Below are 27,656 nucleotides of genomic sequence, written 5' to 3'. Positions count from 1 at the left end.
TCACCAACTATACTATCTGTAGTTCGCATTTCTTCTACCCTCTTCCCCATTACCACTTCCTTCTCATTCTGCTCCATTTCACGTAATTGCGTTACTGTCCAATATTTGGTCCATTGACCATTGGTTACCACTAATAATTGACCGTTGATGTAGGCTCCTAACCCTTGCAATTGCGCCCGGACCAAATGTCTTTTCAGGGTGTTTATATCCTTGATCCCATCTCTTCCCATATCTCTTTTAATCCAAATTTTTGCTCCCTGTATATTATCCGCTCCTCTTATCACTATTTGCGCCATCAGGGTGGAAAACAACTTCATTTTTATCGGTCTGTTTCCCCGTGCTTTACCTACCCTTCCCACATCGTCAATATCAGCTTCGCTAAAATTGATTTTCATCATTTTTTGGACGACTTCCACTACTTTGTATATAGTCAGCACTTTGTCCTCACCTTTTTCCTCCGGGACCCCATATATGAATAAGCATTTATTCCTGCGTTCTTGGTTACCATCTTCTACTACTGACTTCAGCTTTACCATCTCTTCCTCCATCTTCCTTATTTTCGTCTTGAGTGATGTAATTTCTCTCTCGTTAGTTTTCAATTTGGTCATTGTTTCCTCCGTTTTTCCCTGTATCCATCGCCTTATATTTTCAAGTTCTTTAACTTGTTCCTTCATCACATTTTTAATCTGTTCAAACGGACAAACTTCTTCTACAACTTCTTTGACCACTTTTCTTATAACCTCCACGTCTTCCCAGTTCATGTAGCCACTGTGAGTCGGACCTGGATTTGCTTCCACGCCCCCTATAATTAACAGTACCATAATCGCCGCTGCCACCTGTATTATCTCACCCATCATTCTCGTTTCTACTTTACCTCCTTCACTCCAGGCTGTTTCCATCTTCCGTCTTCCCTGCCATCTTCCAATAACCACCCGATATTGGTTCACACCAATCATCTTCCTCTTCCCTCCCGTCTTTCTTCCCACTCGCCGCACACACTGCGCTCCCGCTCTACCGGCACTGTCCGCTCCTAACGTCTGTTTCCGTCCGCTGCTTAGGTAAGACTGTGGCAGAACAACAAGAAAGAGAGACTTACGAATCTATGCTTAAGATTTTAGGAGTGCTACAAGAAGACTTATGTGCTCTGAAACTTGAAAGTGAAAGTTTAAAGGACAGAATAAAGAAACTGGAAGATAAAGAAGACTTTGGAGAAGAAAGAAGTGACGTGTAGCCATTTTAGGTCCAATGTTAAACATATGGGAGAAACTACGTTCAACTTAAAACCGGGAAAAAACTCTTTGCAGTGCCAAAATAGATTTCAATCATTGCAACAAATTCCAGAAGAAGACACATCAAGTTTTCCGAATAATTTTAAATCCAGTGGAGGTAACCTACAGAAGAAGAAAACCAACCAAAAGTCAAGATCGCCAAAAATTCATGTTTACGCAGACAGTCAAGGGCGTGGTATGGCAGAAGGTATCAAGGATGAGCTGCATAATCCAGAAACGGAGGTTTTAGGACTAATAAAACCAGGTACCAAAACTGAAGACGTCCTTTCAAGTTGTGATCCTGTGTTAGAAAAGGACAATTATGTGGTGATTGTGAGTGGTACAAATGACATTGCTGCAAATGAAGGTGAGGAACTAATTACAACCCTCAGAGGTAAGATTTCCAAACTACCTGACTCAAAAGTTATTGTAGGTAGTTAATGTGCCCAGTCGTCTGTGAGACAGTGAGCTGAGCGGATGTGCTGAGTAAAGCGCGGAACAGTGGGTATCACGTTGACACAATATAGGATAGCGACCGGCAGATGGAACTGGAAAAAGGGAAGCAGAATGGAAACAAGAATGGAGTTAAAGGGTGAAAAAAGGAAGATGGTGGCTACGTTACTGGTGGCGGCGGTGGTGATGGTGTTGCTGATAATAGGAGGAGTAGAGATTAATCCCGGCCCAGGTCCAGTAGGTTCCATTGGATGGGAAGAGTACGAGGCGATTAGAGAGATGATAAGAGAGGCTTGTCAGACGGAGCAAATAAAAGAAATGTTCCGAGAGTTATCCAGGGAATTTATGGACCTAAAATTGAGTGTTAAAGAAGATGTAAAGAAGATATTGGAAGAGGAAGGGTGTAATAAAGATGAATTAGACCTATTGAAGCAGAAGGTAAGAAGTCTGGAGTGGGACCTAAGAGAAACGAAGAGAGCAGTCGAGAAGAGTTTACAAGATAACGTAAGAAAAAATATCTTCGTATACGGTGTCCAAGAAGAAGAAAGAGAGTCTAAAGTTCAACCAGTGTACAAAGTGGTAGAAGTGATCCAGAACAGGATGAAGATCAACTTCAGTGAAGTTGATATTGACGATGTACAGCGTGTGGGGAGAGTGAAAGGAAAGAGACCAATTAGAGTGAAATTACTATCGACACTGATGGCGGACATTGTAATAAGAAATTCGAGTAATCTAAAAGGAGAGAAAGTGTGGATAAAACGGGAGATGGACAGGGAAGCCAGAGAGAAGAACAGAATTCTGAATAGACATTTAAGAGAGGCAAGAAAACAAGGTCTTAAGGCATATATTAGAGGGCAGCAGCTGGTGGTTGGAAACGGAAGGTGGAATCGAGTGTGGGGGTTGGGAAGGCTGAAGAAACTTGATGAACACCAACAGCAGCAGAACGTGTCTTTGGCAACAGTGGAAGTAGCAAGGAAGGTCAGTGACGTAGAAAGGAGTGATATTGCGGAAGTGAGCGAAGTCCACATCACATCAGGTGCGGGAAGTAGGGATGTGCTGAACAGCAGTGCCAGCAACCAGGTGGGCGGAAATGCAGAGACTTTGAAGAGTCAGCACAACACAGAGAAGGAGGAAGCAAGTAATGTGCCACAACTGGTAAGGAGTGCAGTGAAAATTGTGAATGAAGGTAACAGTTGGCAGGGTAAGAATGCATCCTCTCCGAGTAAAAGGAACACAGAAAATAAAATGGAAAAAAGACAGGCACTAAATAAGGAAAGATCATTAAGTTTGAAAGATTTGTGAGGAAAGAAAAAAGGCGTACGTATGGAGAAAGGGAAGGATGACGGGAAAAAAGAGGATGAGGAGAGATCTGGAGAGGACTCACAGGGAAGAGTGACAAGGAGTAGAGGTGGAAATGGAGAAGCACAGGTGCAAAGAGTGGGAGGGAATAAATAACTAGAGATGGCGATAGGGTTGTGGAATATTGAGGGGTTGATGGGGAAGATAGGGAATAAAGAATTGGAGAAAACAGTAAAGGAGTATGAGATTATTGCCCTAGTAGATACGTGGTTAGGGAAAGGGATAGAAATTGAATGGGATGGGTATAGAGTAGTCAACGTGATAAAGGAAAAAAGGGGGAGAATGGGAAGAAACCCGGGTGGGATAACAGTTTTAATAAAAATGAGATAGTAGAGAGAGTAGAGAGAATACAGAATGAGGTAGAAGGGGTGGTATGGCTGAGAATTAAAATGGGAAATGATGCGAAGGAGGCAATTTGCCTGGCTCTATTATACAACCATCCTAAAGACTCAACTTATGCGAATAAAACATTTTTTGAAGAACTGATTGAAGAAATAAACAAAATGAAAGGATTATATGTGGAAGATGGAATGATATTGTTAGGGGATTGGAATGCAAGAGTGAGTAACAGGGTACCCGATTATGGGAGAGAGGATAATGAAGTGAGAGAGTACAGAAGAAATAGTAAAGACAAAGATATAAATAGCTATGGGGTAAGATTATTAGAGTTATGTGCTATAGAAAAATTATATATTTTAAATGGATGGATGAAGGGAGATAGTAATGGTGAACTGACATTCATCACATCGAAGGGCGGGAGTGTAGTAGATATTGGAGTAAGCACGGAAATAGCTCTAAAGAAGATAATACGTTTTGAGGTGACAGAATGCGTGATAACAGAACATATGCCCATCAAGATTAAATTAAGAGGGGAGTATGATGGAGTGAAGAGAAGGGTAGGAAAAAGAGACAGGTATAAGGAGGGATGGAAGTACATTTGGAATGATACTACGATCGAGAGATTGAGAACAGAGTTAAAAGAGAGTGAAGAAAGCATAAGTGTTGAAAGTGAAAGGATGTTGAAAGGAGGGGATGTGGATGAAGTTTTAAAACTAATAGAACGCCCAGTATGGAAGGTGGGTAAGAAAGTGAGAATAAGGGAAGAGATAGACAGAAACATAGGCACGGAGTGGTTTGATGAAGAGTGTAAGAGGAAACGAGTGGTTGTAATGACAGCTCTAGCGGACTTCAAGAAAGGAGGGGAACAAGGGAAAAGAGAGGAATATTGTAAATTAAGAAGAGATTACAAGAAGTTACTAAATGAGAAAAAAAAGTGCTGGAAAGAGGCGGAAGCTGAGAGAGTGAACAGGTATTGTAAAGAGAAAAGATTTGATAGGGTTTGGGAAACTATAAATAAGATAAAGAGAACTAGATCGACAGGGGGAGGAACAATGATAACAGAAAATGAGTGGATAGGATATTTTGCAGAGCTTTTGGGTGGAAGGGGAGAAGGACAGGGGGGTATGGAAAAGACGTATATTGTAAAGGAAGTACAAATAGGAGTACAGTTACTAGATGAGGAGATAACAAGTCAGGAAATAGTTAGGGTGTTAAGTAAAGTAAAAACCAAAACGGCGGGTGGGGCAAATGGTATTACTAACAGGATATGGAAGGAAGTAGGAGCAAATGAAGTAATGTTGAAAGTGATGGTGAAATTTTTTAACAAGATATGGGAAACGAATAAATTCCCTAGAGAGTGGAGAAAAGGAGTACTTTGTCCTATATATAAGAACAAAGGAAGTCGAAGTGATCCAAACAACTATAGAGGAATAACACTCCTGGACTCGCTGTCGAAGGTATATACAGGAATTTTAGCTAATAGGATTATAAAATGGGCAGAGAAATATGGAAGGATTTCGGACTATCAAAATGGATTTCGAAAAGAGAAAAATACTGTGGATAATGTATGGATTTTGGATACTTTAATTACGAAGTATGTGAAAATAGCAGGGAAGAGATTATATGTAGCAGCAATAGATTTAGAGAAAGCCTTCGATGCAGTGAATAGAGAGGCGTTATTTACTAGATTAAGAGAGGTTGGGTTATCGAAATTAATGAGGCTGGCAATAGAAGGAAAATATGAGAATGTATTGGTGATGATTAAACTAGAAGGGGGTTGGTTGAGTAAGTGTATGGAATCGAAAAGGGGTGTGAGGCAGGGTTGTAAGCTATCACCGATATTATTTCTAATGTTTATAAATAAAATATTGGATAGACATGGAGGCGAGAGATGGCAATGCCCTTGGATTGGGAAGAGAGAGATACCGGGGCTGCTATTTGCAGACGATTTATTGATCTTGGCATTAACAGCAAAGGGGTTGCAAGAAGGGCTAAATGAGGTAGTGGAATATACTAGAAGATGGGCACTCAAGATAAATGTACGGAAGACGCAGATAATGATGTGTAGGAAGAGGAAAGCCAAAAAAGAAAAGAAATTTTGGACAGTCGAGCAGCAAGAAATCAGACCAGAAAAAAATGGAGTACTTAGGAGTTATAATTAGTAGTAACGGCACGTGGGAAAATCATATCAGAAGAGCCAGATATAAAGGGAGGGGAGCACTGGCAGTAGTGGGGATATTGGAAAATAAATTTCCGGATATAAAGTACAAAATACAGAGATTGGTGTTCCAATCAATGGTCAAAGGAAAAATGTTATATGGGGTAGAAATATGGGGATTAGAGGAAAATAGAAAAGAACTAAACCAGGTGGTGGCGAAATTTAGTAAGATTATTATGGGAGTCCCAAACTGTACTGCAAATGTGGGGGCTAGATTAGTATGTAAAGAATCGATAGACACTACTATAGCCAAGAGGGTGATGAAGTATTGGATGAGATTGGAAGAACGGAAGGGAGGGGATTTAGTACAAGACACATATAGGTTCCAGAAAAATATGGAGAACGAGAGGTATTGGGTAAATAAGTGCAAAAATAAATTACGAAAACTGGGGTTAGGAGATATAGGATATGAGAGGTGGAGAGAGAAGAAAGAATGGGTATGGAGAAGGGTTATAAGGAGAGTTGCCGATATAGAGAGACAGAGTTTAATAATGGAATGTAGAGAAAGAGCCTCACTATCAGTATTAAACAAATTGTTAGAAACCATGAACCCGAAAATCGAAGTTGAGGACCGGAAGGGCAAAAGAGATCTATACTGGTGGATTTTTGGAATTCCTAGAAACAGAGGGTGGATAGGTACAGAAAATGCGGGTAGATGTATTCTGTGTGGAGAAAGATGGTCGGACCTACATATATTCATCGAATGTGGGGAGTTAGAAGAGTTGAAAAAGAAAGCGTTGAGTAAAACAGAGATAGAAAAAGTAGAAAAATTGAAAAGATGACGGTATGGCTGGCCAGAGAATGGGGAAGAGGAACAAATATTTCCAAATATTTAAATATGGTTAGAATGAGATTTATAAAGAAATTAAGAGAATGAGGGGTAAAAGAGGGTTACAGAGGAAGGAGAGAAAGGAGGTAGACGAAACTGCTAGGTTATATAAAAATTTATGACAATAAGAGGAGTTCGGAGTACAATCTTATTGTATGATGAAAAGAAGATTTGTATATATTTGGAGAGGATTGCATATGTGAGAGAATGGAGGTGGTAGTTAATGTTAGGGAAAAAAGGGGATAATAAAGTAACGAGGGCTGTGAGTAAGAGGAACTGTTGGACTGTTTAGAAACGGAAATAAGCGGAAGAAAGAGAAGGAATAAGGGAAAGACAGGTTTGATTGTTGGCAATTCGATGGTTTAAGATGTAAGTTAAAAAAATTAGAGAGTAGTTTTTAGTTTTAGTCTAAGAGTCGTAAGAAGAGAAAAGAAATGTAAGGAATAAGGAGCTAGAGAATTGTCAACAAATACATTTGTAAACAGTGTTTGAATATTAACTATAGGGTTAGTGGACAAGAAAAGATGTTTGGATAACATAATAGTAGATAATTTTCAACACTGGTTTAAAATTTTAATAAGTAATGAGTGGCCGTGAGGAAGAGGAACTGTTGGACTGTTTAGAGATGGAACGGATTGATAAGTGATGTAAGGAACAAGGAAAAGTCAGATCTGATTTGTGTCAATTCGGTGGTTTAATATGTAAGTTCAACTATTAAAAAAAAATTAAAAATGCAATTAGGAAGTAGCTTTAGTCTAAGAGACGCAAGAATAAGAAAGAAAAGTGATGAACAAGGAACTGGAAATTGTCAACAAGTACGTTTGTATATAGTGTATAAATATTAACTATTCGGTATAGTGGATGATTATCTGTAAAAGTTAGCGAATAAGTATTATAAGAGAGATGGACAGAGGCAAGGAAGATTGGAGATGGAAGGGGGAGGGGTATAAGAGACAGACGGGTGGGATGGTACAGTCCCATCCCTAGGTGAAAGAGGAAACATGTCCGCTCACAGAATAACAAGTGAATCAAGATGGTGGCAGGAATGAAGTAAGACGACATGATTATAGGCGGAGCAGTAGATAAACGCGTGACGGATCGTATGATGGACCGGCAACCGCCTCTACGATTCGCCACGTAAAATGAGGAGAGAAGTACAAGTTATAGGTGGGGGTAATATCTAACCCGGGAGGAGTGGCTGATAGCGGTGCTGGGTGGGATGGGTCTCTCCTCACAGGGAATGCCGCGTGCAGCCAAAGTTTCTTTTTCTTTATGTTTAGTTAGCTGTAGAGAGTAGATATGGGTTAGTACATTAGAATTAAGGTAGGGGATGCCCTAACATGCGGAGGTGTTCCTCGCATACCAGAGGCATCTCAATAGTTTTAGACAAGTTGGTGCAGTGCTAGGCTGGAATCCGCTGGCACGGACACCACTAAATAAGTAGAGTAGATAGTAAATTGTTTTGTTTGGTTTATATTATTTTGTGTGGTTTTTTGGGTTCATAGTGAATAGTTTTAGTGTAGATAGTTAGAGCTTTACATTATATATAATAGTATGTTAGTTTATATTGTTTTGTTTGGTTTATATTGATTTGTTTGGTTTCTTTGGGTTCATTTTATATTCTTTATTGCCTGTAACCGATGGTGCAAACTAGGGTGGCAATAAAGAGTTATCTTATCTTATCTTACCTTATCTTAGTTAATGTGCCACCCAGGTATGACCTTTTAGAGGACTCGTGTGTGAACAAAGCTGTACATGATGTAAATATAAAAATCAAGAGATTATGTAAGAGTTTTAGAAATGTTTTTGTAGTAGACACTTTAGGTCTTGGCAGGCAAATGTTCACTAGGCATGGGCTACGTCTGAATGGTAATGGAAAAGCAACCCTCTGTAGACAAATTGCTACAATTATTAACAGAGATTTGCAAACTAATATGCACTTAAGAAAACCCATACCAGTACCACTAAACTGGCATATACAGGGAAACTTGCCAGGAAACTCAGATCCTTAAATCAAGATCTATGTACAAGGATCTGGGTTCCAGGGACGTTCTCAACTCATGAGTCAAATGTTACCCAATTGCAACAGTCAAGTTTTAGGGAGGAAGGGGGTCTGAGATTGCTCTTGGTGAACTGTCAGAGTGTAGTAAATAAACAATTAAAATTCGGTACATTGATGGAATCTTATGAGACTGATGTGGTGATAGGAGTGGAATCGTGGTTGAGAGAAGGGGTGGGTAATAGAGAAGTATTTCCAGAAGGGTATACAGTCTATCGTAGAGACCGAGGAGATAAAAAGGGAGGGGGGTGTTTATTCTGGTGAAGGAAACTTATTGTTCACATGAATGGTTTACCGATGAAAGGGATGAAATATCAGGGATAAAATTAGTTTGTGATAATATGAAGGAGGTGGGAATTATAGGAACATACAGGCCTGGAAGAGAGGAAAGAGACATGGATATATTTGACAAAATAATAGATAATACTCATAAAAACAATAATAATGATATGGTAATAATTGGGGAGATCTTAATTTGCCTGAAGTTGAATGGAATGGAGCTGCAAATGAAGCCCATGAACAGAAACTGGCAAATAAGTTAATTTGGGAGGGAGGATTTACACAAGTAGTACAAGAACCGACTCGTCTCAATAACTTACTAGATGTATTCTTGGTTAAACCATGGGAAATTGTTGATAAAAGTGAGGTAATTGAAGGAATAGGTGACCATAAGGTTGTAATAATGGATGTAGGACTCGTACCAAAAATGCTTAATAAGAGGGTCACACAAGACAAGAAATTATACAGAAAAAGTAAAGTTGATAAATTTGGGACTTACCTTAAATCACAACTCAGTTGTTGCATAAGTGAAGGGAGTAATGTGGATACACTTTGGGCTAAATTTAAAGGAATCATTTGGGAAGGAGAGAAGAGATTTGTACCTGTTAAGAAGGGTAAAATGACCTCAGACCCTGTTTATTATACAAGGGAAATAAGAAAATTGAAAAGAAAATGTAGAATAGTAAACAGGAAAATCAAAGAGGGTAGGGAGAACAGAGAAACAAGAAAACAGCTAATGAGGAAACTGAATAGAGTGAAAAAGGAAGCAAAAGAGAAATATATGAATGGCATACGTCAAGAGGGTAATGACCACAAAGGGAAATGGAAAAAGTTGTATTCATATATTAGGAATCAAAAAGGAAAAGTAATCCAATTTCCTACAGTGATGGAGGAAGGGGGTGAACACTATTTAACAGATACTGAGAAAGCTAATCTATTTAGTAGGGAATTCAGAGATTCAGTAGATGATTGTCAGGAGTAGGAAACAGTAACAGAAGATAGACAGGGAGAGAGACATAGGGAAGCAAGCAGCTTCTCATTTACAAATGAAGATATTTTCAGAGAAATCCAACTCCTTCAGCAAGGAAAAGCCACAGGAAGTGATCAAATTACTGGGGAGTTATTAAAGACAATGGGGTGGTACATAGTGACTTATTTAAAATTTCTCTTTGACTATGTCATAAATAATAGTGTAATACAAAACGAATGGAAGGAATCTATAATAATACCAATTTATAAAGGAAAGGGTGATAAAAGGAAACAAGAGAACTACAGACCAATCAGCCTGACTAGTATAGTGTGTAAAATACTGGAGAGTTTAATAGCAAAGTACATCAGAGGGATATGTGATGATAAAAATTGGTTCTTGAGGAGCCAGTATGGATTTAGAAAGAAATTTTCTTGTGAGGCACAACTGGTGGGATTCCAGCAGGACATATCAGATCAGTTGGATTCAGGAGGCCAGTTAGATTGCATAGCCATAGATCTTTCCAAAGCCTTTGATAGAGTGGAACATGGAATATTATTAAAGAAATTGGAGGGAATAGGATTGGACGTAAGGGTTATTTATACGTTGGATAAGATCATTTCTAAATACAAGGGTTCAGAAAGTCAAAGTAGTAAATAATATATCACAGGAAGAGAAAGTTTGGAAGGGAATTGCACAGGGTAGTATAATCGGTCTGTTACTTTTTTTAATATACACAAATGATTTGGGGAACAATATAACATCAAAAATAAGATTGTACGCAGATGACATAATTGTTTATAGGGAAATAAATAACATTGAGGATTGTTCAGAATTACAAACGGACCTTGAGAGTATCCAACAGTGGGTTGAAGAAAATAATATGAAGGTTAATGGAGGCAAATCAACTGTTACAACATTTACAAACAGGAGCTTTAAAACTGAATTTGAATATATGTTGGATGAGGTAGTTATCCCAAAAGATGGCAACTGCAAATACTTAGGTGTGAGATTTGAAAGTAATTTGCACTGGAAGGGTCATGTTGATGGCATTGTTGGGAAAGAATACAGATCGTTACTTGTCATAATTAGGCTACTTAAAGAATGCAACAAAGAAATAAAAGAAAAAGTTACTTAAGTATGGTTCGTCCATTATTGGAATATGCAAACAGTGTTTGGAATCCTCACCAAGAATACCTAATAAAAGAAATAGATAGTGTGCAGAGGAAAGCAGCAAGATTTGTAACAGGGGATTTCAGGAGAAACAGTAGTGTATCAGAAATGTTAGAGGAATTTGGGTGGAAAACTTTAAGTAAGACAAGGGAGAAAACTAGACTTATAAGATTATATAGAGCCTATAAAGGAGAAGAAGCATGGGGAGATATCCGTGAGAGGCTTCAGTTGGAAAATAATTATATTGGCGGAACTGACCACAAGTATAAAATTAGAAGGAATTTTAGCAGAAGCGATTGGGGTAAATTTTCATTCATTGGGAAGGGCGTGAAGGAGTGGAACAGTTTACCAGGGGTAGTATTTGATCCTTTTCCAAAATCTGTACAGATATTCAAGAAGAGAATAAACAGCAACAGAGAAAATAAATGAAATATTAGAGGGCATTCGACCAGTGCAGGCTATTGTAAAAAAAAATGTGTGTGAAAAAATTAAATCCATCCCCTGGTCCATGGAGTTTAAACAGCCAAAGTAAGGGACTGCCTGTAGGAATGAAGTACAGTGGGGACTTCGAGGGTCCCGGGACCACTACGGTAGCTGTGAAGGCCCTTCAGGAACTCTGAAAAGTGGTGGCAAAACGGGCTCTAGTTAAGACGCAGCAGGTCATTATGCTACTTAGGTTCCAAAATAGGTATTTAAAAAAATCAGTAAATAAATGTAATGTAAATTTTAATCTTATACCAGTTGCATAGTATTATTTGAAGTAAGTCCACATACTGTATATGAGTTGACTATGTTTGTAAGTACAGGAGATATTATAAGTAGAATTTTGTAAACAATATAAATTTATTAAGAATGATCTGTTTGTTTAACAGAAAAATTGTTAGCATAAATTGTATATTATTGTATTCTAGAAAAATTTTCTTCTTTTGTTAATTTAAAATTTAGTGCTTGACAATAATGTATTTTAGTGTACCATTTGCCACCGAGGTAGACACCTCATTTGCAAATAAAGTGATTTAGATTTGATTTGATTTGATCATAAACATTTAAATACTTTCCCCTGGTAGATATTTCATTTCTACCTTGGGGATCAAAGTCAAGATTATTGAACTTAGCAATCTTGTTAACGAAACTGCTGAAACTCAGATAGCATACTTGACTGAAATTTTGATGAAACATACTTGTTGCAATATTTGCTGATAACACTATTTCAGACTTCAGTGGCACAGAAAGGAAGAGAAGGAACAATGTTTACTGCAAATTAGGAAATAAAATTGATAAACAAATAATTGGAATAGCCTGCAGTGATGTACTTCACAATAGCATTCTGACAGGTGCAGATTCACTTCCAGTTGTGTTGGTTCCAGTATGGTTGTCTGACGAGAGGTTTTTTGGATGCATGGTAAGGGGTGCAAGGGGTAAGCATGGCTGCCATGCACATGCCAGTCTCAAGTCTCAAGGCCTGACTATAAACATACCTTCTGTCTGCAGTAACTCTTGCAAATTGAGATGTTCTTGTGAAGTTTTAAAATAATAAGACAATTGTGCTCTAGTTACACATTTTCTATAATATGTGTACTGCATAATGAACATGGATCTGTTTCTTCCATCACAACTAATGTTTGTAATGAGTGTAGTACTCGTGCCATACCCACAAACAGCTGCGACCTCTCGTCACACGCAGATACTAGTAGAAGGCGGATCTGTAACAGCGGCTGCAGTTCGAGAAAAATGCCAGTACAAGAAACATTCCCTTCAACTGTGATGCCTTTCAATGTCTCTCACTACTCAGTCATTGCTCTCTAACGTCCAGTTTCATGTGTGATTAGTTTCACTTTTCTGTATTGGTGGTTTACGACTCGCAATTATATTAGGTGGGAATGTCAGAAAACTCCGCAACTGTGAAATGTCCAGTTTGTTGTACTGTATAGCCTCTCACCAGTGGTGTAATGTTGGAGCCTGCAAGGCCTGCAATGCAGGTGGGCCTGGCTCTTAACAGGGCCCACAGAGACTTCCACTGAAAATATAAATACATTTTTAAAAATACATTTTTAGCTTAATGTCATTCTGCAATGGAAATGACGTTTTTGTTGAATGGATTGAAAAATGTTAATTTTACAGTTCATAAGTAGAGGAATTTTCATGTGGTTGCATTTAACTGCAGTTATTATTGTACTGGATTTAGCACATCCCTCTCTCACACCACGAGCTGTAAGGAAAGTCAGCTGTGACCGATTACAAATCCTTTAGTAGTAGAAATTCAATCATAGTTTTATCTATTTATAACTGTTCCTGTGACTGTTTCTTCCACAGAACAACCATTTTACGAACTGGAATATGTAAGGAACAATCTACAAAATTATGTGATCCAACACAGACTCGGTGAACTCAGCCTTCTCAACATCAATTATAATGGAGAAATCATTGATACATTTGCATTCCAGAAAGCACATCACATTGTCTAGTTTCATCAGAATCTGATGTGATTACAGTGAAGTTCTGAAAATATTAAAACCAAAAATAGAAGCAATCATTATTTCTGCTGTATTTCAATCCTATAAAATAAAATATAAAATATTTAATTTTTTAAAAAAATCCCTTGATTAGGTTTGTAATTTTACAGTACTTTTCTGTACATATATTAAAGGTATATAGACTACATTAAAGTTTTGCTTATATCTGCTGCTGTAAAATGTACATAGGTTATTGAATGGTTTTACACATTTTCTTTGAGGAAGCCCAATTTTATTTCCTGCAGGTGAGCCTGTACAATATTCATTACTCCTCTGTCTCTCACTAGCTGTTTATCTGTACAGAGCAGGTTGTTGTGATTTTGTTACTAATTACATACAGAGTCCTTCAGAAAAATGTATACACGATTTTGTTGGACGATATCGGGATATAGACAATGTCAACTGTTATCATTATTTTTAAATGTTGTAGTATGGTCTTTCGCTCAACAGATGTCGGTACTTGCATCACGATAGTGAGAAAAGAAAATGGCTGGAGCACGCTTGAGGTTCAAGCAATGAAAGTACATTCTGAAGTGGTTTATCAAGTTTGATAATGCCATTGAAGAGCAACGTCAGTAGAGGAGGGAGTTTGAAACAGAACCCCTAACATGCCTAACAATTAAACGCATTACTGGGAAGTTTGAGACGCATGGAACGAATTGTGATATTCACAAAGGAAAATCGGGAAGAACGCTCACAGCTACCAGTCCTGCTTCGTCGGCTCACGTGTTGGAAAGTTTTGCTATTTCTCCACAGAAGTCTGTTACGCAATGTGCATGGGAAGTGGGGATTAGCAGTACAAGTGTACGACGAATTTTGAAAACAGCTAAGTGGAAAGTTTACATCCCACGATTACTGCATGCGCTTAATGAGGACGATCCCGATCATCGAATGCAATTTTGCGAGTGGTATCAGCAAATGCTAACGCAAGATGAACAATTTCTGATGAAGTTAGTGTGGTCTGATGAAGCCCAATTGGAACAGTGAATCGACATAAATGTGTCTACTGGGTTCCGGAAAATCCGCATGTTCATGTGGACAAGGCGTCAATCTACCAGGGGTTAATGTCTGGTGTGGACTATCATCGAGGGGCTTACTAGGACCCTTTTTCTTTGATGGTACTCTCACTGGCGCAGTGTACTTGGAAGTGTTACTCACATTAATTTCACCAGCTGTACGTGCGCTTTATGGTGCCGATGATGAAGTCTTCTACCAACAGGACAGGGCACCACCACACTACCATGTAGCAGTACGAGCTTTCCTGGATGACAATCTGCCGGAACATTGGATTGGATGACGAGGGCCCATTGAGTTCCTCCCACGGTCGCCAGATCTTACCACTATGGACTTTTACTTTTGGGGAACTGTAAAAAATCAAGTCTGTCAACGTAAGCCATGCACGCTGGAGGCCCTTCGGCAGGAGATTACAGCGGCATGTGCAGAGATCCCCATTCAAACATTTACAGACGTAGTTTCAGCAACCGCTTGTTGTTCTGCTATGTGTCTGGCAGCCAACAGTGAACATTTTGAACATCTCATGTAACCATATGTTTAACTGAAGACAGTACTACATGTGTAATCAAATTTTAAATGTAACAAAAACACACAATAAATAGTTTTTGTTCCGTAAAGAGTGTATACATTTTTCTGGAGGACCCTGTGGGTATGTTGTAGTGTTATGACATTTTAGTATTTCTTCCACTTGTTTTATTCAGACTTAGAAATGCATGATTTAAGCACACCTGATCTTGCTGCCAGTTTATTAATTCAAGTGTTTTCCTAATTAACATATGAAGAGAAAAGTGAACTAAAAAATGAGAAACCTAATCTAATTTTAAGTCAGCACTGTGATAAAATACTCAAAAAATTGAAATTTCAATGGTATTTGAAATACAACTGGTTGATGAAAATCATTAAAAGAAACAAATTCTTCTGCTACTTCAGTCTTCTTTTCGCAGTGAAGCTGAATGGATCAAATGCGGTATTGTGACTCTAAAACTTTTGCAAAGAATGCAAACATGAGGCTTCACAAGAAACATCTCAGGAATACCAAAAGTTTTCAAGTGCTAGGCTGAGCTCAAATAGAGTATAGAATTTCTGCATGCTTGTGCCTTACTGCTATTCAGTATAATGGAAATATGGCTGCGAACGGAAAGATTCTAGACCGTCTTGTCCAGGTTATTTGTTTATCTTTTTATGTCACACTAATACATTTAAGGTTTTCAGCAACAGATAGATGGTAAAGAGCTAGGAATGGGAAGGTAGTGGCGATGAAATTTGCCTAGTGTTAAAATAGGAAACCATGGAAAACAATCCTCACGGCTGCCGATGGTGTGATTCGAACCCTGTATCTCCCAAATGCAAGCTCACAGCTGTGCGACACTTACCACATGGCCAGCTCAGTCAGTATTGTTATTATTATTTCCTGGATAAAGAGGAACTATCCCTTCATGATCTGGAGCTACTGGATTTACTCGCTCAAGAAGAACATGAACTCAGGGTAAATTACTTATAAGGTAATGTTGCAATTGTTTTTTGCCATTTGTTTTACGTCGCACCAAAACAGATAGGTCTTATGGCGACGATGAGATAGGAAAGGCCTAGGAATGGGGAGGAAGTGGCCATGGCCTTAATTAAGGTACAGCCTCAGCATTTGCCTCGTGTGAAAATGGGAAACCACAGAAAACCATCTTCAGGGCTGCCGACAGTGGGGTTCGAACCCACTATCTCCCGGAAGCAAGCTCACAGCTGTGCGCTCCTAACCGCATGGCCAACTCGCCCAGTAATGTTGCATTTAAAGGAATATCTAGTACCATTCAGAGTGACATAATTGAATGTATGACACAGGTATTGCAGGTAAATGCACGGCCAACTCGTTCAGTAGTTTTACTTTTGAATGAGGGAATATGATCTCTTGACAGGTGGAAATCTTTTCCATTAACTTGCACCCCTCTAATACTACATCCATATATGTGTGATTTGGCTGTTGAAGGAAAATATCGAAATACACTCTTTTCTTGTCACACAGGCTTTGAATTCAGAACCTTTCTCACTGCTCTGATAGCTCATTATTTTCAATCAATTGTTTGTGTAACTTCGCTGTATACTTGCTAATTTTAGTGTGGTATTGGTTATAACCTGAAGCAATGATGTGTTGTATGATTAGGAATTCTAAAACAAATACCACGATTTTATTTTTGGATGGATCTTTCAGTGTGGCCGTTCATTAATCAATGAAGCTACTTACTGTTAGTAGCTCTACATACCACATTCTGATCAAAATCTGGGTCAAACTGTATCATACTAGGTGGACTTCCAATGGAAGAAAGTTCTTCTAGAATGGACTTGTCACTCTCATTATCAACTTGATCACGGAGGGTAGATCTTCCAGAATCTGTAACATTCAAGTAAATTGTTGTATTTTATTATATTTTGGATACTTTACATAATAAATTTTATATATTCATTCTCTTATATTTCTTCTTTCTAAATGATAGTCTCAATAATCTGAAAGTTTGAAGAGAATTAAATAAGCAACTCCTTATAAAATGTGTCTAGTTAAAGTTATTTAATGGATGCAGAAATTTTCTCACAGAATTGGAGTGTGTATCGTAGAGATGGGATAAGAATAGTGGGAGGGGGAGTATTCATTCTGGTGAAAGAAGAATTTGTAAGCAACGAAAAAGTTAAAGATGAGAGACATGAAATTCTAGGTGTAAGGCTCATTTCTAAAGATAATAGTCAACTTGATATATTTGGAGTGTACAGACCGGGAAAGGGTAGCACTGACACGGATTCAGAATTATTTGGTAAGATAATCAGCTATGTAGGAAACGACATGGAAAGAAATGTGATTGTAGCAGGAGATCTGAATTTACCAGATGTCAATTGAGAAGGAAATGCAAACGACAGGAAACATGACCAACAAATGGCAAATAAGTTAATATGGGAAGGACAGCTGATTCAGAAAGTGATGGAACCGACCAGAGGGAAAAATATCCTGGATGTGGTGCTGATAAAACCAGATGAGCTCTATAGAGAAACGGAAGTAATAGATGGTACCCTATTAGTGATCATGAAGCTGTTTTTGTCGTAGTTAAAAATAAATGTGATAGAAAGGAAGGTCTTAAAGTAGGACTATTAGGCAGTACCATATGGCTGATAAAGCAGGCATGAGGCAGTTTCTAAAAAGTAACTATGATCGGTGGAAAACGGTAAATAAAAATGTAAACAGACTCTGGGATGGGTTTAAAGCAATTGTTGAGGAATTCAAAAACAGGTTTGTACCTTTAAGGGTGGTAAGGAATGGTAAAGACCCACCTTATTATAATAGAGAAATAAAGAGACTAAGAAGGAGGCGCAGACTGGAAAGAAATAGAGTTAGAAATGGCTGTGGAAGTAAGGAGAAATTGAAGGAACTTACTAAAAAATTGAATTTAGCAAAGAAGGCATCTAAGGATAACATGATGGCAAGCATAATTGGCAATCATACAAATTTTAGTGAAAAATGGAAAGGTATGCATAGGTATTCTAAGGCAGAAACAGGTTCCAAGAAGGACATTCCAGGAATAATTAATGAACAAAGGGAGTGTGTATGTGAGGATCTTCAAAAGGCAGAGGTATTCAGTCAGCAGTATGTAAAGATTGTTGGTTACAAGGATAATGTAAAGATAGAGGAGGAGACTAGGGCTAAAGAAGCATTAAAATTTACATATGATAACAATGACATTTACAATAAGATACAAAAGTTTAAAACTAGAAAAGCGGCTAGAACTGATAAGATTTCTGGGGATATACTAAAGACAATGGGTTGGGATATAGTACTATATCTGAAGTATTTATTTGATTACTGTTTGTTCGGAGGAGCTATACCAGATGAATGGAGAGTTGCTATAGTAGCCCCTGTGTATAAAGGAATGGGTGATAGACATAAAGTTGAAAATTACAGGCCAGTAAGTTTGGCATGCATTGTATGTAAGCTTTGGGAAGGCATTCTTTCTGATTATATTAGATATGTTTGTGAAATTAATAACTGGTTCGATAGAAGGCAGTTCGGTTTTAGGAAAGGTTATTCCACTGTAGCTCAACTTGTAGGATTCCAGCAAGATATAGCAGATATCTTGGATTCAGGAGGTCAAATGTCCTGTATCGCGATTGACCTGTCTAAAGAATTTGATAGGGTGGATCATGGGAGACTACCGGCAAAGATGAGTGCAATTGGACTAGACAAAAGAGTGACTGAATGGGTTGCTATATTCCTAGAAAATAGATCTCAGGGAATTAGAGTAGGTGAATCTTTAACTGACCCTGTAGTAATTAAGAGGGAAATTCCTCAAGGCAGTATTATAAGACCTTTATGTTTTCTTATATATATAACCGAGCTCGATAGCTGCAGTCACTTAAGTGCGGCCAGTATCCAGTAATCGGGAGATAGTGGGTTCGAGCCCCACTGTCGGCAGCCCTGAAGATGGTTTTCCGTGGTTTCCCATTTTCACACCAGACAAATGCCGGGGCTGTACATTAATTAAGGCCACGGCCGCTTCCTTCCATTTCCTAGGCCTTCCCTACCCCATCGTCGCCATAAGACATATCTGTGTCGATGCGATGTAAAGCAAATAGCAAAAAAAAAAAAAAAAAAAAATCTTATATATATAAATGATACGAGTAAAGAAGTGGAATCAGAGGTAAGGCTTTTTGCAGATGATGTTATTCTCTATAGAGTAATAAATAAGTTACAAGATTGTGAGCAACTGCAATGTGACCTCGATAATGTGAGATGGACAGCAGGCAATGGTATGTTGATAAACGGGGTTAAAAGTCAGGTTGTGAGTTTCACAAATAGGAAAAGTCCTCTCAGTTTTAATTACTGCATTGATGGGGTGAAAGTTCCTGTTGGGGATCATTGTAAGTATCTAGGTGTTATTATAAGAAAAGATCTTCATTGGAGTAACCACATAAATGGGATTGTAAATAAAGGGTCCAGATCTCTGCACATGGTTATGAGGGTGTTCAGGGGTTGTAGTAATGATGTAAAGGGGAGGGCATATAAGTCTCTGGTAAGACCCCAACTAGAGTATGGTTCCAGTGTATGGGACCCTCACCAGGATTACCTGATTCAAGAACTGGAAAAAAATCCAAAGAAAAGCAGCTCGATTTGTTCTGGGTGATTTCCAACAAAAGAGTAGCGTTACAAAAATGTTGCAAAGTTTGGGCTGGAAAGACTTGGGAGAAAGAAGAAGAGCTGCTCGACTAATTGGTATGTTCCAAGCTTTCAGCGGAGAGATGGCGTGGAATGTCATTAGTAGACGAATAAGTTTGAGTGGCATTTATAAAAGTAGGAAAGATCACAATATGAAGATAAAGTTGGAATTCAAGAGGACAAACTGGAGCAAATATTCATTTATAGGAAGGGGAGTTAGGGATTGGAATAACCTACCAAGAGTGTTGTTAGATAAATTTCCAATGTCTTTGAAATCATTTAGGAAAAGGCTAGGAAAACAACAGATAGGGAATCTGTCACCTGGGCGACTGCCCTAAATGCAGATCAGTATTGATTGATTGATTGATTGATTGATTGATTGATTGATTGATTGATTGATTGATTGATTGATTGATTGATTGATTGATTGATTGATTGATTGATTGATTGATTGATTGATTGATTGATTGATTGATTGATTGATTGATTGATTGATTGATTGATTGATTGATTGATTGATTGATTGATTATCTTAGTCTTTTCAGTAGGTTGATACTTAACTGATCAACTTAAAAAATATAAAATTGCTCATTGGATAGAATAAAACATAAAAGTGTTGACTAGAATCAAAAATGAAAGTCATAAAAGAGCATGACAGATTAAATAAATGAAATACAAATGATAAGTGCCTGGGAGAGAAAGTCATATGATATACACTATCATCTTATATTAGATGGGGTAAGATGAACAGGCATATTATGTCAGTCTGTTAGTCCTTTAAACTGGCTGAAAATGTAAACCTACCTACAGTCCGGCCCCGCGGTGTAGGGGGCAACCCAGCGGCCCTGAGTTCGATTCCCAGCTGGGTCAGGGGATTTTAATTGTAAATGATTAATATCCCTGGCCTGGGGACTGGGGATTTGTGTCATCTTTAATGTTCCTTTCCTCACATTCAACACTCTACACTTCCGCAATTCCAATCACACACAGGTTCATATCATATGATGCAAGTAGTGGCAAAAGATCCACAGGGGTCGATGCCACGAACAAACATACTTTTTTTTTAAGCATACCTGCATGTAACATTACGTCTTAAAAAAAAAAGTGAAATCAAATGATGGGAAGCTTATTATCTGAAGTCATACATTCAGGTAGGAAGCATTGCCATCCTGTTCTGAATACTATAGCCAGGCTGAGTAGCTCGGACGTTAGAGTGCTGGCCTTCTGAGCCCAACTTGGCTGGTTCAATCCTTTCTCAGTCCTGTAGTATTGGATAGTTCCTCAAATATGTGAAGAAAGCCAATACATTCAGTCCCGTGGTGTAAGGATAATGTGCCTGCCTCTTACCCGGAGTTCCAAGATTTAATATCCGGCTTGTTCAATGGTTGTAATCCCGTTTTAAAGGCTGAAATTGTGTTCATTCAGCCAATTAAGGATCTGCCTAATGTGAGAAGAAACAGCCCCATTTGAGAAAGTCAAGCAATACGTCTGCAGAACTTGTGAAGCTGACAATGTTGGCAATGTGACATTTTAATATCTGCCGGCTATCTGACTTGGCAGCATTTGTCTTGGCAAGCTAAGCTCCTCAATAGACCAAATGTGCCAAGGTAGGGGAAAATACTAATAGGCCTACTAAAATTTGATCATAACTGTATTGCCACTTTTTGCCATTAAAGACTATCAACAAAGGAAATTGTCAGATGTCTAAAAATGAATCAGAGTGATATGTCTCAAACATGGAATCACTACTAAAAAATCTTGTGTTGAGAACTTGGTTTGCATGAATCTGCTACAGTCAATGACCACTATGAATGAATGAATGATATTTATGCCCTAGCAATCTTCCTAAAGGAAAGCACCCTTCTTTTCACTTTTCACTTTAGCAACTCAGTGGTTCAATGTTTATTCTTTTGTTTACAAAACAGTTTATCATTATCGATGCAGTTATTTAGATATAGGTGGTTGCAGCAATATTATTAGGACGTAGAATAAAGCAAGCATTTTTTGAGAGTCTTTAGAATAAAAATATTTCTCTTATGTGTCAGAATGACTGACAGCTAAGTATATACTTGTTTGAGTGACATATTATTTAAATATTTCAATGATTTGTTCTCTGACGGAATAATTGAATTGCTCCCTAACTTGCTGTAGAAACAAAAGAGGCTTTGAAGACATTTCCAACTGTTTAAGGACATGAACTGCAGGATTTTGTAGGCATGTAAGATAGTGAAAAATTGCGATTGATTCAAATTGGATTAGTCATATATCAACCATTATCCCTTCATTAGAAATATGTTTGTGGCTCTTTGCAAACCACTATGGAACCCTAAAAGGAGGTATCAGCTTGAACATGCAGGTAGGGCCTAAGTGTATCTCTGAGAAACCTGAGGAAGAATTCAGGGATATGTGGGACATCAATACAAACACCCTATTATGTTTGCAAAGTTTATGATACAACAATTTTCATGGTATTTTTTATTGTTTATATTGTGATAATTTTTGCAAGAACAAGTAGAAATAATTGATTGACTAATGTCCTTTGTTGTGGAACCTTTCTGACCTGGGGTCCAATGCCACCTCATCTGCAAGCCACGTGGAAACCTATAGATGGGGTAGCAAATGCCCAACTGGCCATGTGAGGTTCGAATGCACATATCTCTACTCAACAATCTATTCTGGCAACCTGGGGCATGAATTGAATCTAACTTACAGGCTTAAAAGAGCAGAGGAAAACATAGGTATACTCAATTCTACTAAAATAAATGAATGAGTGAATTAATTAATCTTTGTAGAAAGAGAAAAAAATACATATGAAAAACCATTGAACATTACATGGCATTTTACATTTGGTCAATGGACCTTAGATTGGAGGCAAATCTCCAACCACAACTTAGTAAAGGCCTTTATCGAGATGATTTATCATTCACTTATATGAGTACACCTCATATTTATGAGTATTAAATTGAAGATAGCAAACGTGAATATGATGAGTAATTACAACTCTCTATCCACCACTTGGAGAAATTTAACACAAGAAAAATAAAGCTAACTTTGGGTGGTTCTACCTTAATTAACATTTAACCCAAAAAGGATAATACACTGACTGACAGAGCAAATGCAACACCAAGAAGGAGTGGTCAGAACTTTATGCCAATTGCAGGGTAGACTGACGTCACTGAGGTATGCTCATGGTGTGAAATGCGCCGCTGTGCTGCGCACGTAGCGAACGATAAATGGGACACGGCGTTGGCGAATGGCCCACTTCGTACCGTGATTTCTCAGCCGACAGTCATTGTAGAACGTGTTGTCGTGTGCCACAGGACACGTGTATAGCTAAGAATGCCAGGCCGCCGTCAACGGAGGCATTTCCAGCAGACAGACGACTTTACGAGGGGTATGGTGATCGGGCTGAGAAGGGCAGGTTGGTCGCTTCGTCAAATCGCAGCCGATACCCATAGGGATGTGTCCACGGTGCAGCGCCTGTGGCGAAGATGGTTGGCGCAGGGACATGTGGCACATGCGAGGGGTCCAGGCGCAGCCCGAGTGACGTCAGCACGCGAGGATCGGCGCATCCGCCGCCAAGCGGTGGCAGCCCCGCACGCCACGTCAACCGCCATTCTTCAGCATGTGCAAGACACCCTGGCTGTTCCAATATCGACCAGAACAATTTCCCGTCGATTGGTTGAAGGAGGCCTGCACTCCCGGCGTCCGCTCAGAAGACTACCATTGACTCCACAGCATAGACGTGCACGCCTGGCATGGTGCCGGGCTAGAGCGACTTGGATGAGGGAATGGCGGAACGTCGTGTTCTCCGATGAGTCACGCTTCTGTTCTGTCAGTGATAGTCACCGCAGACGAGTGTGGCGTCGGCGTGGAGAAAGGTCAAATCCGGCAGTAACTGTGGAGCGCCCTACCGCTAGACAACGCGGCATCATGGTTTGGGGCGCTATTGCGTATGATTCCACGTCACCTCTAGTGCGTATTCAAGGCACGTTAAATGCCCACCGCTACGTGCAGCATGTGCTGCGGCCGGTGGCACTCCCGTACCTTCAGGGGCTGCCCAATGCTCTGTTTCAGCAGGATAATGCCCGCCCACACACTGCTCGCATCTCCCAACAGGCTCTACGAGGTGTACAGATGCTTCCGTGGCCAGCGTACTCTCCGGATCTCTCACCAATCGAACACGTGTGGGATCTCATTGAACGCCGTTTGCAAACTCTGCCCCAGCCTCGTACGGACGACCAACTGTGGCAAATGGTTGACTGAGAATGGAGAACCATCCCTCAGGACACCATCCGTACTCTTATTGACTCTGTACCTCGACGTGTTTCTGCGTGCATCGCCGCTCGCGGTGGTCCTACATCCTACTGAGTCGATGCCGTGCGCATTGTGTAACCTGCATATCGGTTTGAAATAAACATCAATTATTCATCCGTGCCGTCTCTGTTTTTTCCCCAACTATCATCCCTTTCGAACCACTCCTCCTTGGTGTTGCATTGTCACTGTCAGTCAGTGTAATATAATTAAGATCTGGTATTGGCCAGATCAAGGATCATTTAGGATAGGAAGCAATTCTGAGTATATTATAATTTGTTTAGTTGTGTAGAGGTAGTTTCTTTGGATGTGTTGCCATACTGTATCTTGTTAATCCTCAATTAAGTTTAATTTGGGAGTTAAATGATATGCTTCTAAAGAGGGGCAGTTTAGCTAGAGACATCGTAAACTTTGAGAGTGCTTCAGATAGGTAAAAATAAGTTAGCTTTGTAAATATCATATCACTAGGGAGCTTAATGGATGATTCAGTAAGTTACCATTGTATGATGAACAGTGTCGTCACTAGATATACAAAATAAGATGTGTAGAATTTAGGGATAGGGAGGAACTAAGTCTGAAAGTAATTTGCATGCCTGGAATCTAGTTTCGTTGGTTATATGATTACTGAATAACATGTGGCATGCCTGGACTCGACTTCCATCCTCCAAATTAGCTAGCATTCCCATGAGGGGGGTATATTTGTGAACCATTCCCATGATAGGATATTCAGTAAGGGAAACAACAACAACAACAATAATAATAATAATAATAATAATAATAATAATAATAATAATAATAATAATAATAATAATAATAATAATAATAATAATAATAACGTTTTAGTGATTAGAGGGAAATCGCTATTCTTAAACGTTCAACAGATTTTAACTCAGGACTGGAGGTTGGAAGACTTAGAGGATTGGGTTGTTTTGAGAGATAACGTCATGACAAAGATGTAGCGATGTATAGAAAATGATCATGCTAGAGGAATTTGCACAAAAATCTATACTAAATGTTGTCCTTGAATCCTAATGAGATACGAGCAGCAACATATTTGGAAGTGATAGGCCTACTGAGTGTGTGTTAAAATGGGCTTTGAGTAGAGAAGAAATGTGAGAATCTGCAGACAGGCCTTGAGAGTGTGTGCCTGTCATATGTCAATGTCAAGCCACAGCCAGTTAAGACAAGGGGAAAATGTAGCCCTTTGAGTGAGAAGGTTGAGGCGAAAAAACTAAGCATCCACTACTAAGTATTCAAATATCTGTTTGGGGACAGAATGAAAACCTTTCATTTAATCCAAATATATATGCATGGTTTATTGTATTGTGATTTAAGAAATTAATGAATGCCAGTTGATAGGAGCCTTTTTCTCTGCCTTAATTTAATTATACAGGGGTTTCAGCATCCATGTTGGTGAGAGCAGAATGTTGTCAGTTCGCATCCATAACCTTGTCACACACAGTTTCTCCTGTTGAACAGCTGCAGTATGTTTGTTTTTCTTTTCAGCCAAGGATTTATGTGTTTGTGCTTTGTTTTATATTCATTTCATCATGTTTTAGTGAGGTTCTCCCAGCTATATTCGTCTTATATGTCATGGGTTTTATTTCCTATCCAATTTTGTTTGTCTTAACTTTTGTTTGGTTGATTTGGCATTTTTACACTGACTGACAGTGACAATGCAACACCAAGGAGGAGTGGTTCGAAAGGGATGAAAGTTGGGGAAAAAACAGAGACGGCACGGATGAATAATTGATGTTTATTTCAAACCGATATGCAGGTTACACAATGCGCACGGCATCGACTCAGTAGGATGTAGGACCACCGCGAGCGGCGATGCACGCAGAAACACGTCGAGGTACAGAGTCAATAAGAGTGCGGATGGTGTCCTGAGGGATGGTTCTCCATTCTCTGTCAACCATTTTCCACAGTTGGTCGTCCGTACGAGGCTGGGGCAGAGTTTGCAAACGGCGTCCAATGAGATCCCACACGTGTTCGATTGGTGAGAGATCCGGAGAGTACGCTGGCCACGGAAGCATCTGTACACCTCGTAGAGCCTGTTGGGAGATGCGAGCAGTGTGTGGGCGGGCATTATCCTGCTGAAACAGAGCATTGGGCAGCCCCTGAAGGTACGGGAGTGCCACCGGCCGCAGCACATGCTGCACGTAGCGGTGGGCATTTAACGTGCCTTGAATACGCACTAGAAGTGACGTGGAATCATACGCAATAGCGCCCCAAACCATGATGCCGCGTTGTCTAGCGGTAGGGCGCTCCACAGTTACTGCCGGATTTGACCTTTTTCCACGCCGACGCCACACTCGTCTGCGGTGACTATAACTGACAGAACAGAAGCGTGACTCATCGGAGAACACGACGTTCCGCCATTCCCTCATCCAAGTCGCTCTAGCCCGGCACCATGCCAGGCGTGCACGTCTATGCTGTGGAGTCAATGGTAGTCTTCTGAGCGGACGCCGGGAGTGCAGGCCTCCTTCAACCAATCGACGGGAAATTGTTCTGGTCGATATTGGAACAGCCAGGGTGTCTTGCACATGCTGAAGAATGGCGGTTGACGTGGCGTGCGGGGCTGCCACCGCTTGGTGGCGGATGCGCCGATCTTCGCGTGCTGACGTCACTCGGGCTGCGCCTGGACCCCTCGCACGTGCCACATGTCCCTGCGCCAACCATCTTCGCCACAGGCGCTGCACCGTGGACACATCGCTATGGGTATCGGCTGCGATTTGACGAAGCGACCAACCTGCCCTTCTCAGCCCGATCACCATACCCCTCGTAACGTCGTCTGTCTGCTGGAAATGCCTCCGTTGACGGCGGCCTGGCATTCTTAGCTATACACGTGTCCTGTGGCACACGACAACACGTTCTACAATGACTGTCGGCTGAGAAATCACGGTACGAAGTGGGCCATTCGGAAACGCCGTGTCCCATTTATCGTTCGCTACGTGCGCAGCACAGCGGCGCATTTCACATCATGAGCATACCCTAGTGACGTCAGTCTACCCTGCAATTGGCATAAAGTTCTGACCACTCCTTCTTGGTGTTGCATTTGCTCTGTCAGTCAGTGTATTTACATATGTATAAACCCCCGCATTCACTAGCCACATAATACTTTAAGGTGTTCTCATCGTATTCCTGTGTTGTACTTCACTCGAGCCTTGGAGGTTCATGGGATGATTTACGCTTCCACAATGGCTGCGCTAATCACTGGGAAGTCCAAATTTATGGCTTTGGTTAACATCTGCTGATCTATGTTGCTAGGCTGCTTCTCAATTGTAATACCTGTTGTAAAGGAACACTTCTTTAAACGCAACATCTCCTCTGGTCAGTCACGCCACTGGGATACACAATTATATGGGAGTAAACATTGCCAGCACTGAATGATGGCACCATTCATAGTTTGAAAAACTCCCGCACCTCTCTGTTCTAGCCTATCTAGCTTATTGGGGCTAGTCTTCTTACTCCCTTTTGCTCTTAAGCCCACAGCGTAAACTTTTCAGTATCTGTAATCAGTTTTTAAGAGGTACATGTCCTATTCACAACCAGGCTGCTAATAGTCATCTTGTCACTTACATGGTACACGTTTCTGAATTTGTTCAGACTTTCCGTTCATATCACAGAGTTCCTAGTAATAATAATCTGTACAGAAGTCTTGAAGAATTATCAAAGTTCATATT

General features: G+C 39.8%; 1 protein-coding gene across 1 annotated transcript in view; it reads right to left on the bottom strand.

Annotated features, from left to right (window-relative positions):
- LOC136863176 (ras and EF-hand domain-containing protein homolog) overlaps positions 1-27,656 on the bottom strand; it is a 266,862-nt gene that overhangs the window by 83,629 nt on the left and 155,577 nt on the right. Inside the window, exon 8 of the mRNA XM_067139527.2 lies at positions 16,724-16,851. Coding sequence (XP_066995628.2) covers positions 16,724-16,851 — 128 coding nt within the window. The remainder of the gene's footprint in view (positions 1-16,723; positions 16,852-27,656) is intronic.

The sequence above is a fragment of the Anabrus simplex genome, chromosome 2 (assembly GCF_040414725.1).
Source record: "Anabrus simplex isolate iqAnaSimp1 chromosome 2, ASM4041472v1, whole genome shotgun sequence".
Taxonomy (NCBI): domain Eukaryota; kingdom Metazoa; phylum Arthropoda; class Insecta; order Orthoptera; family Tettigoniidae; genus Anabrus; species Anabrus simplex.
The sequence above is the reverse complement of the archived record's forward strand: the minus strand, read 5'-3'. Positions and strand labels throughout refer to the sequence as shown.